Below are 17,396 nucleotides of genomic sequence, written 5' to 3' on the forward strand. Positions count from 1 at the left end.
CCAGAATTTTCCACACTCAATAAAAGAAATGAACTTATGTCATCATGCCGTCACAGAAGACATTGTTATGCGAAAACTAGTAACTCCCAAATACATCCAACGAAGTAAATCAGTCCTCTCCGTAAACATAAATATTCATAGCAGCAGCAATATATTGTTATGCAACAACTGTCAATCTCAACCAAAATTCCACCACCTGCGGAACCAGCGATGTTTAGCCCATGTAGATTCACTCTAGTCTAGTCTCCTGATGAGTGAGTCTCGTGACTCACGAAACAACGTTGTAGAGATGAAATTTTAAAATCAATTCTCCAGCAACCTTATATATCTCGCTCTACTTTTGTATTGAGCACTTTGTATCGGACAAGTCAAACCGCATACCTCGTATATATATATATATATATATATATATATATGTATGTGTGTGTGTGTGTGTGTGTGTGTGTGTGTGTGTGTGTGTGTGTGTATGTGAAGGTCGCCAACAAGCATTCAGGTTGAGGGTGCAAGCTGGGAATTGCGTTGAGATGGGCGTCTTGAAAAACACACCAAGATTTCGTAAATTGTGGTTGTCAGCTGTCACACATTACATTTATTAAAGACGGCCGCCAAAACACTACAAGACACAAAATGGTGGGCAAGGCTCACAGTTTAAATATCACAAACTAGTAAAGAAACTGAGGTGTGGCACAGTGAAAGTATACTGTCCAAGTAATACACATGGCACATGGCTGACATTGCCACACATTTTCAAATAACTCAAAAACACAGAAATTACTTATCAAAATGAAATAAAACTACATAGTCCTAAAGATGAATGTTCAATATACAAATGCTCAGTGTCAAAATCTTCGGATGGCAAAGATTACATACCTGACAATGTCGGATTACAAGAGTACAAAAGTGACTCACCTACAAGACACAAAATGGTAGGCAAGGCTAAGGGTTGACACATGGAAACCCTATATATATACACGTCGCAATGTTTGGCACTTTTTATTCATTACGTAAATGAGTATGTGGCGCCACCAACGTCGGAATGTTTGGCACTTTTTATTCATTACGTAAATGAGTATATCTGGAAATCTTTGAACAGAAATTATTCCAAATCAAATATGTACTTAAATTAATTTTCCACAAAACCCTGTCACATATATATATAATTTAAACAGTAATACATATTTTGGAAATTTCAGCATGAGTGGAGATGAATGGACCTTTGAAAATAGAAGCATTTTCATAATTTATGTGAACCTCCAACTGAGAACTCAATTTCTAACCCTCACCCTAGTAGGACTCCCTAGGTTACTAATGATATAGGGTATACCCTCTAATCCTCACTCTTACCGAAATCATGGAAAATCATAAATTGGTAAGAACAGATTGTCAGTATTTTACAAAAAAAGTAATCATTAACATAAGCATGTGTTTCATTCATATCATTGTGCGTTTTATTTTCAAAAATACAAATTATCAAGTTGTCATATGAACTCCGATTTCAGAGATCTCTGCATAATTATTATTCTGTTGAGAAAATGTCAGTTTGTGCATGCACACATAAAACACAAGCATGGGACCAAGCAATGATATCAAAGTGGAAAGATAGTAAAACAGAAGAATTTTGTTCACTTCAAGAGGCACCCTCAGGACCTCAGGAAAACGTTGTCTTGGCCTACGTAATGTCCTCTGGATTCAATGTTCTCGCTACTTTTGCGATTACAATCCGTGCTTATCGGCATCGCAGCATTTGTGCAAACAAAATCTGAAAAAAAGTTCTATACATTTCTTATAATTTGTTGAACGGTCCAAAGTGACAGTCTGTCGATGTCATTCTCCCTCCATGGCATGGATTTATTATGTTACTGATTCGGAAATGTTACACCAATCATATTTCACGACACAAGGTAGTTACTAAGGTAGTTCTGGAAGTGAAACTACTAAGAAGGAAATGACATCACATGATGGTAACTTTGTCCCTTTAAAAACAGACAAAGCAGGTCGGTCACCAGGTGCGCATGCGCAGGTCAATTATCGAAGTGTTCAAAATTGTCCGTTGTTGCAACAGTAGCAAATGCGTTTTGTTTATTTCTGGAATGAAAGTGCCACTCTGCTTGGATTCGAAGGCTGACACATGGAAGATGCAATTGTATCCGACTACGTCATTAGAAAAGCTTTGTACAATTTTCTTGCATGTATGACTTATATTACTTTTGATTCGAGTATCGCGCATGAGTACCCGACGATCCACTCGCCTTGATGTTTACCTATTAGAAACGTCATCACCGACAAAAGATGAGAATATGCTCCTGTGTTTGCTGTAAACTTATCTTCTACAAAAATAAGTCTATATATCTATAATCCGTATATATATATATAGATAGATATATTATATATATATATATATATATATATATATATATATATATATATATATAATTAGTTTCTTTTTACTAATGACTTCTATTAAAAGTTAATGTTCTTTGTCAAAATGCATAGAGCGTGCATTTCAATATGTCTGTACATGATTTTCACAAAATAGATAAACTGAACAGCACACAGAACAATATGAGACACTAAACTTTTAAACTAACTTCAGAGTGAACTTTTCGCTATGTTGAAGAAAAGACTTTCTTATCATCACTGAGTGTGAGATAGGGGACATGTGAAAATAGTCGCTATGTTATTGCACGTGTCCCCTAAATTAACTATTCATCAGTGGTTTAAGGCAAGCAAAATTCATCCATCCGATAAATAACTGAATTTACAATAAAATGGCACAGGTTTGATTGGAAATTTTGATAAATTTTCAACGTAGTACAGTTCTTTAAATGAGAATTGGTTCGTTGGAAATGCCCCTGAAGACAACATTAATTCACATAAAAAAATCTCAGCGAGTCACAGGTGAATAAAGTACTTTAGACTCATTCGTTCATCGTAGCTTATCAATATATTCTCTCGACTGTCCGCGTAAAAAAAAGCCGCCAACTCTGTGTTGTGATACTGGTGTTCATTGAGAGAACACGGTTGATAAGCAAATTCAAAAGGCAAATACACAATGACCTTTTAACCTAAAATATACCAAACACTGTTTTATAAATGACGAAATGTGAGCTTCGATTATAGGTAATGCCTTTCTGTGTCTCTGCCGGACTCTATGTTCTTGTTGTCTGTATCAAGGCTTGCAGCTACATTACTCCAATTAGCTGCTTTGGAAGTGGATGTTTTTTCCACTACGTTTACAGGTCGTCATTGACCATGTACATTCCCATGAATGTCGACTCATCTTCACACTTCACCGTCACTTCATTGCTAGGTAGGTACACCTTCATGTAGATCTTGTTTCCCTCTTGAAGTTTGAACAATCCGGAATGGAAACTGCTGACATTTGTCACCTCACCTTCTCCGATGCGAACACTTTTCATTAAGTCTTTATCGGTTTTACCTGCAACTACAAACCAAAACAAAACAAATCAAAACAGATGAATCCACCGCATATTCTACATCTCTACATAGCTTACTAAGGGTTTGATTTTGTATGATGCAAATTTTCAACGTTTTCAAAATATGTCTAATCTTTACATTGAACGCTCATTTCGGTACGGTTGAGATTGAGCAAAAACTAGCCCTTGAATTGTCGGCATTATGTAAAGTGTAGTATTCCACGAGGATAATTATCTCTTTGTTGATCGATGGAATGAATTTTTTGTTAAATTAAGAAACGTTTTCCATGTCTAGATCAAAACTAAAAAGTAAACGGCGTATGATTTTTAAAGTTGAAATACATACCACGACTAGTGCGGTGTACCAACTCGTTGTCCGTATTGGATCTTCCAGTTTCCTTTTCATCATGTTCATAGACAAAGTAAACCTAAAAAGATACATTCATTGGCGTGATTAGAAGAAGCTGCGAACCATCACCGAGAGTAAAAACACAGAACTTCTACCGTAATACGTTTGGGAAGAAGATAGCTGAGTGCCAGACTCTCTCACAGCCGCTCGTACGCTACGAAGCTCCAATCTTCGACCACATATGGAGATGCGCCCTCACCGGCCTATCTGGCAAAACGAAGCTCACGATGGCAACTAAACTATGTAAGTGTTGAAGATGAGCATGCACAATATGGCCCTTTTACCACAATCGTTAATGACAAGCCTACTGTCATAAATTATTATTCTGGACTTGTTTACTCTGACGGGGGGGGGTGTACGGGTAAAGGTGACGACATGTTTGCATGTAAAATGACATGTTTTGTTTGAAGATTTCTGTTTCTGACACCGCATTATCGTTTCAGATGTACTTCTATATACTGACCTGTGAATAGACGAAGTAGAGACCGGACTTCGGAACTATCAAATGATAACCATCGCTGGCCATGTTGACGTTTTCACTGAATGCAAGTCCATTGGATGGTTCCCATGGACCCACTTTGATCAAGCTCCCTTCTATCTGTTGACCTGAAATTGAAATTTATGAAAATAAATGATTACGTAAGAGATTCAACTGTCTTGTCTTTACCAGTTCATTAATTGATTCGTCCGTTCACGTCCGTCCGTTCATTCATTCATTCATTCATTCATTCATTCATTCATTCATTCATTCATTCATTCATTCATTCATTCATTCATCCATCCATCCATCCATCCATCCATCCATCCATTCATTCATTCATTCATTCATTCATTCATTCATTCATTCATTCATTCATCCATCCATCCATCCATCCATCCATTCATTCATTCATTCATTCATTCATCCATCCATCCATCCATCCATCCATCCATTCATTCATTCATTCATTCATTCATTCATTCATTCATTCATTCATTCATTCATTCATATGATTCACGCAATAACTTATTCCACCTAGTCCGTTTATTCATCCATCGGTTAGTCTAAGACGCATGACTGTGTGCTTATTTAACGTCCAGTGTGGTCGATTAAATTTTCAACACCCTTACTATATCGCATAGTGTTTTGTACTCCACTATCGGCTAATAAATATTACTGTAAAGCAACTGCGGTCACATAAAACTGTCAATTTACTGTGGTTTCCGAAAGAAACTTGCGCGGCTTGCGCACCGAAAATAATACCGGATATGTCATCTCGAAACTAACTTGCTGATCGAAACATCGTCGAAGACCGTTAAAGAAATGACTATTGTCATCATTATATTATTACAGGAACTATGATGTGAGGGAAATTGAAACCGTCCTGCTGAATGGTGATGGTATTGTTGGCTTGTCAAGTTGTTGATAATACAGTAAATCAACAGGTGCAGTTAGACGCTTTAAGAGAGTATGCACCTCGAAAAGTTGAAGACTTAATTTTTCCTCTGTGAAACTTTCAACCAGTTTCTTAGCAAATCGAGAATAAATATCCGAGGTCACCGTGCAAACTTCGGTACAAGGCAAACAAAGTACATAACATTTACTGATATTTGAAATTCAATATGGCCGCCATCTCTGTGTTAACTGTATGGGAAAATTACACTTTTCGAATTTCGAAAAACAAAGATAGTATTTTTTTTCTTACTCAAAGAGCTATAAATGAGACCCAACAAGTGGTAGATCAGAAGGCATATTCTACCATGATGGTCGCTCACACTTTGTACGTAGGCGTTGACCTCGATAAATTTGCTATTAAACTCAATAACCTTTCAGTATCACAGACTAGTACTAGTTTATCTTTGCTTTGGCAAGTGTTACCGCTAGGCGATGGTAAATACCATTACCTTCACTTTCCTAACAATGCTATACATAGACCAATGGAGAATAACAAGACATAGCTACAGCTCAAGAACACAGGTTCTGTTATATTGATCGTTTCGTAGATGCACTGAGGGCCCTGTGATGTCAACAACACTTGTATGTACTGCTGAATGGTAATGTAAATCTGATGAAATGGTCTGCATAAGCTTATCGCTAACAGCAGCCTAGACTTGGTTCAAGTCTGTGATTTGTGAATGTTTGAGTGGAGTGAACGCAATGATTTGTATGTTGCTTTCATGTGAAACGTGTGCGTGAGTGGAGCATGGAGGTTCTCTCCTTTTACCTCCATGAGTGGAGTGACTGGGGTGAACGCTGTACAGGGGAGTTTCACCCGGAATCCGGCGGAAACTAACTCACTACACTGCGTAGACTCAAAGGTGATGCATAAAATGGCTGGGAAAATTTGGCCTGGGCTACCAAAATGCGAATAGGTTTGTACGAAATAGGAGAGACACAAGAGAAACTATATTATAAATGATTTTATTTTTTTGAAATTCACCGACTTGAACCAAGTCTAACAGGAGCCTTGTAAGCTGACAAACTTCATGAACTTTAAGCCTGCAGATGACATTTCCGCTGCCAAACAATACGATCGAGAGCTTTTCATATGTAAATCAACAGACCCTGAGTTGTCCCGATAATTGTATTTCGACGAATACTTCGATTTCATTCCTAGGAATGTTTATTGTCTGTAAATATCTTAATGCATAACACGTGGGCGTCAAATGTTGTTACCTAATATCCCGGTAGTCCGCCAACAAGTATTTTTTCTGCTCGTAAAATGTATACGTAATCGTTTTAATTGGCGTCTGCGAAACCGCAGTAACTAATTTGAATACCGTAGAATGTGACCCGTGTACATCACTACATGTCTAACCGAACGGAAACGCCATAAAGATGTGTGCACCACGAACGCTCACGCTCAGTGGCGAAAGACATCCCCTGCCAACAAGTTTTATGATATTCTATGCTTGGATGTTTCCGAAGTGCCGACTTGGTCAATTCTGCTCGATTTCAATTGATATTTCACCGTAACAACTTCAGATGTTTTTATCTGGAAAGATAGTAACGTCTCATTTTCTTTCACTTTCTCTTGAAATTCCAACGATCACTTTACTGTACTCTATTGCATGCTACACATCGCATTCGCACGGTGAAACTATGGTAGTTGCTTACAACTTTAAACACGTGCTTTTCATATTCTTTCTCTTTCTCCATAAGTTTTATCAGAAGAACCATTCAGGCGGCACGTGTACATCTTTCTGTAGATTCCGCCAGCCCGATAGAGAGATAGGACGACAGATGAATAAGGGAGCTTTCAGTAATTACAGGGGGTGGGACGGGGGAATTTCACGCACACCTGTACCGTAAAATATGACCCTTCCCCCTATCCTCCAGTCTAAAATGTGACCCTCTCCCTTGTCCGACATTCTAAAACTTGACCCTCCCCCCAACCACTGCGGTATTCTCCCCAGGAATAATTGAAAGAGTATCAGCTAATTTACATAACAATTGGTTCAATTATTATGTTAGGGACAAATTACAGAGGGGAAGGCTGGTGTTTTTTGAGGGACAGTCACAATTTATCACGTAAGAATTTTTGAAAAGATATGGTATTTCATACATTTGAGGGTGGTTCACCATATTTTGTGCATCTATAAGAAGGCAAGATGTGGCTGATTTAGTGCTTTATCCAATTGTGCAGAGTTCTCTCATAGACCACCACATACCGTAAATAAACTTTTCAGTGAAATTCCAAAATCAAATTTCTTACACAACCATGGACTTGTAACCACTCTAGTGTAATCAAGAACAATAATGTAAATAATCAAGCATACATAAATGCACAGATTTATCTAATTTTGTACTGGAAAAAAATTATTCCTATTTTCATCATAGACCCCCATGCATTTTTTCAAATATAAAACTGACAATATTTTTGCATTTATGTACATTTGTTAATTGATATACACTTTTCCACCTGTTGCATATGTTTTTGTCTCTTGTCTTTTATCAGTTTTAACTGTTCAAGGTGTTTAATGTAGGATACCACTGCATCTTCTTTGCTTGTGAAACTTGTGGATACGTATTTTGTTGGTGATTTCCTATTCAGGAAATATCACACGGACAATCAGAGTTTTGGCCATAAAATCAGCTTCTGTCAAAAGTGACCCTCCCCCCAAGATAGGTTTATAAAAAGTGACCCTCCCCCTTGAACTGTTTTCCAAAAAGTGACCCCCCCCCAATTCCCCCGGTCCACCCTCCTGTAATTACTGAAAGCTCCCTAAGTAAATAAGTGAATAGCTTCGAGGATTTTCACACATTGCATTGTATTGCCATAAAATCACACACTCGACACAATCAATATGTGAAGAGCTGAGATGAGCAAATCTGTGTATACTTACCAGCTGGGCATATCACGGTATCTCTGATCTCTCTGATCTGTCTGGTCACATGAACAGCCACGGGAATTGAACTACGGCTACCTAAACTTGTCTGTTCTTGAGTTCTGTTGTTGTTTCGAAGACGCTGAATTTGCCGCTCAATCTCCCCACGAGTTGATTGTTGGATTTCTAAGTTGAGAAAATAGGACAATACAAACTGAACGAGATGACAATGACTTACCAGTGATAAAAAGTATCCCATCGGGTAGTAGAATTGTCAAAAGCTTGGCGGTGACTAAGTGGAGAAGTTTGTGTAATGCAACCTTGATATCCTAAGACATCTTTCTTTTTCCAAAAAAGCAACCATCATGTATCATTAGGGAGCTTCGTTTTTACAGTAGGGGGGGGGTCGGTGGAAATGAGTGGGGTGACTTTTACGTTCACCGAAATGTTGATTCACCATACATTTCTAGTAGTCTATGCGGAAACTATGAATATTTTTTTTTAAAATACAAAACTAACTACATCCGTATAAGCTTATTTATAAATGTTTGACAAAATATATAAATGTACGTGAGAGATATGTACTTGAGAATATTATGTTTGCAAGAGCAAGAGTGAAAAACAAATGTGATATTGGATTCTTTGAAGGTTCAAAGTTCAAATGAGAAGTTATATGTCAATTAAGATATTATTGATATGGACTCTGACATCTGGGGAGGGTCACTTTTTTGTGCATGAAAATTTTGGAGGATCACTCTTTTTCTTGCAAACACTCAGTTTTGAAGGTTCAAATTTTTCACCCCTGGGCCATAGCGTGCAAAGAGTTAATGAATCAAATCTGAATCGAGGTTGGGTTACATTTTACAAATCATGAATTGGCAGGGGGGTCAAATTTTAGACATTTCTTTTGGACAGGGTAGCTTTTTAAGTTTTATTTATCGCTTAAGTTCCACCGACTCCCCCACTGTAAAAAACGACTGCTCCCTTAGCTGGTGGAAGACCACGGTTTTGATCGATGACGTTCTTTCTGTCTCTTATTTTCGGTCCTTTTCTGCCTTGTCTGTATCATTTTATGTTTGTATTTCCCGTTTGTCTGTCTGTCTGTCTGACTGTCTCCTCTCTATCTGTCCACCTGACTGTCCCTCTCCATCTTCCTTCTTGCAAATCTATATCGGTAAATGTGGCAATGTGGCTTATGACGTATACAATGCAAGATATTTTTAGAAATAAGAATCGAAAAACGGAATTAAATGGTCACGCGTCACTGCTATTTTTAGGGTTGAAACTACTTACCTAGTCTTGCTTGTTCGAGTAGCCGCCTCTCATCTTCAAGGGCTTTTGCAATCAACTGAAAAAAACCCAGTAAAATTAATTATTTAATGACGGAAAAAATCAGTAACTTTTATAATATTTTCATAACTTTAACTTTGTAAAACATCTACATCGCTACATCCTTCTACCGTAAATGTAATGTACGTCAATGCGTACAATAAGTGATTTTATTGATGCCTAATTTGCATATATATATATATATATATATATATGCATAATTTGCATATGTAATGAGTCAGTTTGGCTTCAGTAATGTTGATTACAAATACATATATATATATACAGCTAATTATTTAGGTTTTCCTGCAATTGCATAAGTTGTTTTCAATATTGAATATAATGTATTGTGTTTCTGTCATATTGCAGGGTTTTCCTTTTCGAAATTAGACTTATTTAAACAAACAATATTGAAAACGGTGGAAGGAACATTGCCAGCAACTGCAATATTTTAAAGACAAACTGAGAAAACTAAGAAAAATATCACCAAGTGTCTCTTAAAAAGGACAGTAGCTTTTTCTTTTGATAGTTTTCCAGTATCTTTGTTTTTTACATCAAATATTTTTATCTCATTCTAATTTTCAAAGTATGTTAAAACATTAAAATTTGTCAAGCTGCAATAGGTAAAACACATAACTGTAAGTCCGGACTGAAATTCATGCTGGCGACAGGATTACACATTTTGTGTGCCTACACTACAGCATGTCTATGTGTGGTTCTTGAAATCTTAACAAGTCATCACATCAAAGAGAGTACGGCAAACGCTGTGAGCTTTAATACTGAAAAATTCATCGACCATTTCATCATTCCTAATGTACGTCTGTCTCTGTAATATTACTGTTGACCATAGTGTCTTTGAGTCCGTGTATTCATTGTCATGGCTTACACTTGCATTATCGGAAATGAATTCATCTGCACTGTTCAACATTGCCGTCAACTCTCATCAATTCTTGACCGCGGAGTGACGTCACTTTCACCTCACGGACGCGAGTGAGGTGAATTGGGATTTGACAATACAGGACAATGAACAATGCAGAAATTATGTGACAAAGGACAGAACTTAGTGTTTATCATTGACATAATGTTGAAACTTTGAATACTGGTGTAAGTGAAGGTTGAAAAATCCACACTTCAATATTGTTCTCACGGCAGTGTGACGTAGGACTTGGTTCATGTCTGTGATTTATGAATGTTTGAGTGGAGTGAACGCAATGATTTGTATTCTGCTTTCATGTGAAACGCGCGAGTGAGTGGAGTGGACGCGATGAGTCGGGTGAAAACTAGCCACAGGGGAGTTTCACCCGGAATCACAGACTTGGCTTTCCTGCAGGGTTTGAGTTGCTATAAATTGTTCATGAGATGACGTTTTTATTTACTTGTATATTATTCATAAGAAAAGTCAGCATGACCTCTGTTGTGTCACCGAAAACGCGTGGAAATTTCTATGTTGTTAGTGGGGCCCATGTTGCAAAATGCGATAATCGCCGGTTATTCAAGGATGGTTAAAAAGACACTGTCCTGTGAAGAAATAGAGTTTGCCGTCGGTACAAGTCTTGGCCCCTTTCTGTACACTCATGTGAGTTGCAGATCATGCAGCATTCGGCAGAATCTAACTCACAATACTGCGCAGACTCAAAGGTAACGCATTCCATCGCTGTCCTGCCCTCACAGGCGCTCCTGAGCTGGGTAGTCTGCTAAGTAGATCGATTTTCCGATCTATCTGTTGATCCCGTAGTCGATATGCCCGCCACTGTAACCTAGGTTGCAGTGGCGGGCATATCGACTACGGGATCAATAGATCGATCCGAAAATCGATCTACTTAGCAGACTACCCATCTCAGGAGCGCCTGTGCCTGCCCTACCAAATTCCGAATAGGTTTGTACGAAATAGTAGAGAAACAAGGGAAACTATTATAAATGATTTTTTATTTTTTAAAAATTCACCGACTTGAACCAAGTCTAGTGTGACGCAAAAATGACGTGAAAAACCGCAAGTTCCCGGATGTCCGCGGTCCAGAATATATTTCGACATTCAAACGCAATTTGATACATAAAAGCTATTGTCGCTGTCTTTTTTCCGTTAAAGCAAATGAGTAGGGGAATCCCCATTGCACTATTCATAGTGTGGCGTGGGAATATCCGCCCGGGTCGCATAGCTGTGCATGGCAGGGCTGTGTGTTACCGGCGTTATTACGGCCTCCCACCACACGCTAGTAACACACACAGGGAACAGATGAAAGGACCCGGGGGTGGGGAGGAGGTTTTTTGTGCAACGGTTACCTTATTTGATTTTATTAATTTTGACTGTGATATTTCAAATAACTGCTTTATATATTACCGACAAGTCCTTATCTCCTCTCCAACTTTTGTATACACCACTGTAATTGCTCCAAAAACATTGCCAACTTGCTAATCCGCTGTCCGTATCAGCGGATTAAGTGATTGATTCAACACCACAGCCGGCCGTCCCACACGCATTAAAATAAGGACGGCTGTGGTGTTGACTCAATCACTTATCCACTGATACGGACAGCGGATTAGCAAGTTGGCAATGTTTTCGGAGCAATTACAGTGGTGTATACACAAGTTGGAGAGGAGATAAGGACTTGTCGGTAATATATAAAGCAGTCAGACGGTCTGGAGTTGAACTCTTTATTTGAAATATGACAGTCAAAATTAATAAAATCATATAAGGTAAACCGTTGCACCAAAAAACCTCCTCCCCACCCCAGGGTCCTTTCAATTGTTCCCTGTGGTAACACAGCCCTGCCATGCAGAGCTACGGGTCACAGTGCATACTACGTTCGAAGGAGCCAGTAAGAAGAAATATAGTATCCTTCTTTTACCTGTTCTACCGTTTCCTGGTTTGTTGAACAGCAATTTAACAAATTCTGACTCGTTGCCCCGTCTTTGATGTTCCTGTCATCAGCATTTACGCCGCCATGGCCTCCCGTCGTCTCCGAATCGATATCAGGGTTACTGCAATTGCAAGGTCTTGAATTGCAGCCAGAAGTTAACGTCAAATTCGACTGATCTCCACTGGCCTGCGAGTTGTCCAAATTTCCCGTGGATTGTTTAAGTTTGGAAAGCTCGCTCTGGAAGTGGAGCCATAGAATTGCGATGACGAGAGAAAAGATGACAATTGTGATAATCATCTGTAAGCAGGAAAACATCACAGTCCGCGACACAACTTTGCCGCCTCTCTGCGCTTCATCAGCCATGATAATCGAGTTCGGTGAGACAGGGAAAAATTACAAGAAAATATGGATAAGCATATGAATAAGCAATAAAGAATCCACGTCCGACTCTCTGCCTCACCGACAAATGTGAATAACGTTGAACGGTGTCGCTTTGATCTAAGGTTTGCATAAAATGTACAAATGTATCAAACTCTACTGGCCCAGGCCTATTTATTGACGAATTGAATGACGTGACGTGACTTGTGGGAAATACCACTGACATCCCCGTTCATTTCGGGTGCATACATAACAAGAGGAGGGTAATTACATCACACGCTATTTTACACCCTTTGATCCCTATTGAAAAATAAATCAAGTCAAGTCCATGAAATTGAAAACATGTTGTTCGGCTTATGAGTAAATACATTTCGTTCTATTCTCTTAACGTCTCTAATGGGCCTACGGAGATCACAAAAATATCTGCAAATTTGTATGATTGTTTGAATGGCGGACTTTATGAGACATACCAATGTCCATCCATACTCAAATGGACTTCATCGCTTCAGACACAACTTAGGGCTTAAAGTATTCGTCAGTGGCGTGCAAAATTATTGACATCGCTACTTTGGATGTTTTTTTTGGTGTAGCTCTGCACGGCAGGGCTGTGTGTTACCCGCTACGGCTTCCCACCACAGGCCATATAACGCCTGTAACACAAAGCCCTGCCATGCAGAGCTAGTGGAGACATTGACAGGGATGACATCATAGCAAAGAGAAGGATGTGACGAAGAAAAGATGAATAGTTTGAAGGGAAAGTTAGCTTCCATATGTGATATCAGCTGTCTCTTTATAGCTCATCCAGTCATTCAATTCATTTTGGGGATTTTTAATGCGACTACAAAAACAGTGTTGTCAAATACCGACTCGGAGACATTGTATGTGTGAATCTATCGTTCACGACCTGCCGTACACTTGTGATTAATAATGGGCGTGCAAATCAAAAAGCACGTTATGAAATTGGGGTAAGCCTAATTTACGTGCCACGTGCCGCGTGCCACGCGTCGCGTGCCGCGTGCCAGGGACTCTTGAGAAATTATAGGGAGGGAGGAAGGGCCTAATTAAACAGTGTATACGGAATCTAGGAATTGCGTTTAACTTAGTTTATACATGCCCAGAGTATATTCAAGCTACACCATAATACCCATCAACACTACCTTTGTTACGCCAAACTTACAAAAGTCGGGGATTGAAATTAATTAGACGGAATAAAATCTTTAGAGATTGAATGTAACCGGACTGCATGCTGGTTTCTTCTCAATCACATGCAATATTTGGTGCCTTGGATCATAGACCCTAGAGTTTGAAGGTCTCGGATTAGGGTTGTTGCTAAAAGTCAAGGATCTCGCCATTTACAAAATTTGATATGTTTGAAGTTTCACTTAAAATTTGAAATTCCAGTACAATATCATGTGCTAAAATAAGAAAAATTTAAATTTGTAAATATGAGTTGCCTCCCCCATCAAAAATTGTTTTGGAATGGAGAAATAAAACCCGCAAGCACAGCCTATGCGGCGTCATGAGGAACATCAGATATGCACCCACTTTTCCTACATTTATTTAATCTTCATGCACCGTAATATGTTTTAAAGCCATGGATTTTCCGTCACAAGCACTAATCTTACCAGCCATGCTAAAATTTAGAACAAAAAATAGTCTACCGAGACAAAAACAGAGTAGGAATATTTCCAGCCTCACAAACCTGAGATACTGAAAATCGTATTCCATAACGTGCAATGGACTGAAAGGGAAGAGAGCAGCATTCATGTAGGAAGACCGCTTGGGGTTGTTATTATTATTTTTATTTCACTTTATTTCGGACTAAATCAGTCCATATAATTCATGAATCACGTGTAGAAAAATTTTCTTAAAGCATTACAAAAATATGATTTTCTGTGTTGGTAGAGAAAGACAAAATCAAAGGTACAGGGAATCGATCCACAATTTACAAATATCAGAGATGAAATAAAGACGATCATGTACCAGCCTAACAATCATATTTTCACTTCTCGATAAGCGTGTCATAAAACCATACATTTGTTTTCTACGAAGTGCATCGAAGTTGTACAAATTATTGGTAACAAACATTTCACTGGCGCTACTCCGTTTGTCAAATCCTAGAAATATCCGAGCCGCATTGTTGTAGGCGACCCTCAACTTTCTCAGGGCACTGGCAGTATGGTTAAACCAGAGGTGTGCCCCATACAATTGATGACAATAAATCTTAAATATCGTACATTTAACATCAAAAGAACATGAGCGGAATTTCCTGAGAAGCATATTAGCTGAAACGTAGAACGATCTTTGCTGTCGTTCAATGTCAGCATCGTCTCTGAAGTGGGTTGTTAATATATAACCAAGATACTTTTTGTTCTCTACGAAAACAAGTTTAACACCATTAAGATATACCGTGGGCAAACGAACAGTACTTGACTTGTCAGTAGTGACACATAAACATTCAGTCTTTCCAGTATTAAAAGTAATGTCATAAATATCACCATAATTACTACATATATTTACCAGCTTCTGTATCCCTTTGACAGAGGGACTCAACAAACAAATATCGTCAGCATATATGAGGTGGTTTACGAAGCAACCCCCTACATAACACCCTGTTAAAGAATTTGTAAGTCGTGTACTTAACTGATCAACATAAACATTAAAGAGTTTTGGTGATAAAACTCCCCCTTGTTTCACGCCGTTAGAAACTGTGAAACCAGATGAAACACAGTCGCCCAAACGAATAAATATACACTGAGTCCTATACCAGACAAGGAGAAATCTCACAATAAAGATTGGTACTTTACGGGAAATCAACTTCTTTAAAAGTGACCAATGATTCACTCGATCAAATGCTTTAGATGCATCTAAGAAAGTTACAATGACATTACTTCCATGTTTCCTATAGTAGTTGATAACTTCCTTTAAAACGAAAAGACACATATCAGTTGAATGTCCTTTCTTGAAGCCAAACTGGAAAGGCGAAGTTTCTAGAAACGAGTCAATTTTACTCAAAATAACAACTTCCATTATCTTAGAAGCAATGTTCGATAATGCTATCGGACGATAGTTGTTTATACTACTTATATTACTATTCTTATCTTTGATAATCGGGTTATCAACAATCCCCTGTAATTACCCTGATAACTGAAGTTAACGATACGCACTGTATCTTTGTTTACTTAATCCAGTTTGAATTGCAACAACAGTATTCCCCGAGATCTGATATGCGGCATGTCTGGAGTGGGGAAAATTCACTTTGTTCTATGGGAATGTCCATATGACATTTTTAATTTTAGTGGCTTTTTATTGCAACACGTGCTGATTTCTGCCCCTTAACGAATAGTATCGCGCTATGCTTTGGAACGCCACTGCACTGAAAATCGGCTGAGGCAGCGTCCTGATCCTGCACAATGTATCGAATCGAGTTTTATCACCGTTATGCGATAGTGGTCTCTTCAGTCACATGTACGTTTGTGGAGGGACCGTGGTTCCAGCCTGAAATTCGTTGAACAAGAAAGGAAAGTCTCTGGTTGGCGTCACAGTGGCTAACTTGAAATGCATTTGTTTACGCATGGAGGTATAAAGACTCAGTGTAAAGAGAGAGAGAGTCGTCTTTTGCCCGTGATTAGGACACCAAGACTGGCCAAGACTGCATCGTGTTTCGAAAATCAATGTTGACCTGGCCTGACACGAGTGTATGCCTGTCGCGTTCATGGTAGGCCTGCCCGCAGCCTATATGTTGTGGTGGGTCTGTGGTTTACTTGCACGCGTGCGAAATACAGCGTTTTGGTTACATTTTGATTGATACAAGTTGGCAGGATGATGGACTTGCCCACAAAATAAACCTGTTTGCAACGTTTTGATTGATACCTGTCAATGGTAAAGTTCACTTCATGAAGTTGATTGGCTACCACAAAAAGAATAGATGCTATTTGACCAATTAGAAAATATATCAACTGCAGTCTTTAATGCCAGGTTAGGGGGTTGTCGCTGGACTTTTCAGATCTCACAGAATTACTTACTTCGTGCATTCCGGCATTTCCAGTTAACCCGTAACAGTTGAAACAAGAATGGGCGTCGCACCGAATACAAATTACCATTCATCTTCACGACAAGGCTGTGACTGTGGCATTATCCCAACCTTAACCACCAGATCTGATTCTCACGATTATTATCAGTTGGCTATCATAATCGAATTAAAAAGCCATGTCGTAACTAATATGCACCAATCAGACGCAGGGTGCTTTAGGTGACGTCACTATAATTTGAGCTCTGAAATCGAAACTATCCTATTGTTTTATGTGAAATACATTCGCACCGTTAACGTCAATAGTGATCAGCTTGGGTGAATCGACAAATGTGAATCTGGTTCTAATTGCTTGATTCGTGGAACGCGCAAGCGGCCCGTGAATCGCGCGGCAATCGCACGCAGACCTAGATATTTGCAATATAGCAACCTTAACATATGGTCTACAAAATCAATGTACAGAATTTTGATTGATCAATATAATATTGTAAAATCTTCTTGATATTATCATGGCTTAAGACCTAGATATTTGAAATATAGCAACCTTAACATATGGTCTAAAAAATCAATGTACAGAATTTTGATTGATCAATTTTTAATGTTACAAATTTACGTGCAGTGTGATTTTGAAAAATACTGGCCCTCCC

The 17,396-nt window shown here is 38.7% G+C and overlaps 1 protein-coding gene across 1 annotated transcript; it reads right to left on the reverse strand.

Moving 5' to 3' along the window:
• Nucleotides 1-544: 544 nt before the first annotated feature.
• On the reverse strand, nt 545-12,837 carry LOC139141093 (tumor necrosis factor ligand superfamily member 10-like). Its single transcript, XM_070710671.1, has 6 exons — nt 12,330-12,837; nt 9,448-9,502; nt 8,173-8,340; nt 4,310-4,452; nt 3,784-3,865; nt 545-3,445 (listed from the first exon to the last, which is right to left on the reverse strand). The coding sequence occupies exons 1-6, from the start codon at nt 12,702-12,704 to the stop codon at nt 3,234-3,236; spliced, it is 1,035 nt and encodes a 344-aa protein (XP_070566772.1). The 5' UTR covers nt 12,705-12,837; the 3' UTR covers nt 545-3,233.
• Nucleotides 12,838-17,396: the final 4,559 nt, after the last annotated feature.

This window comes from Ptychodera flava, chromosome 1, assembly GCF_041260155.1.
Source record: "Ptychodera flava strain L36383 chromosome 1, AS_Pfla_20210202, whole genome shotgun sequence".
NCBI lineage: Eukaryota > Metazoa > Hemichordata > Enteropneusta > Ptychoderidae > Ptychodera > Ptychodera flava.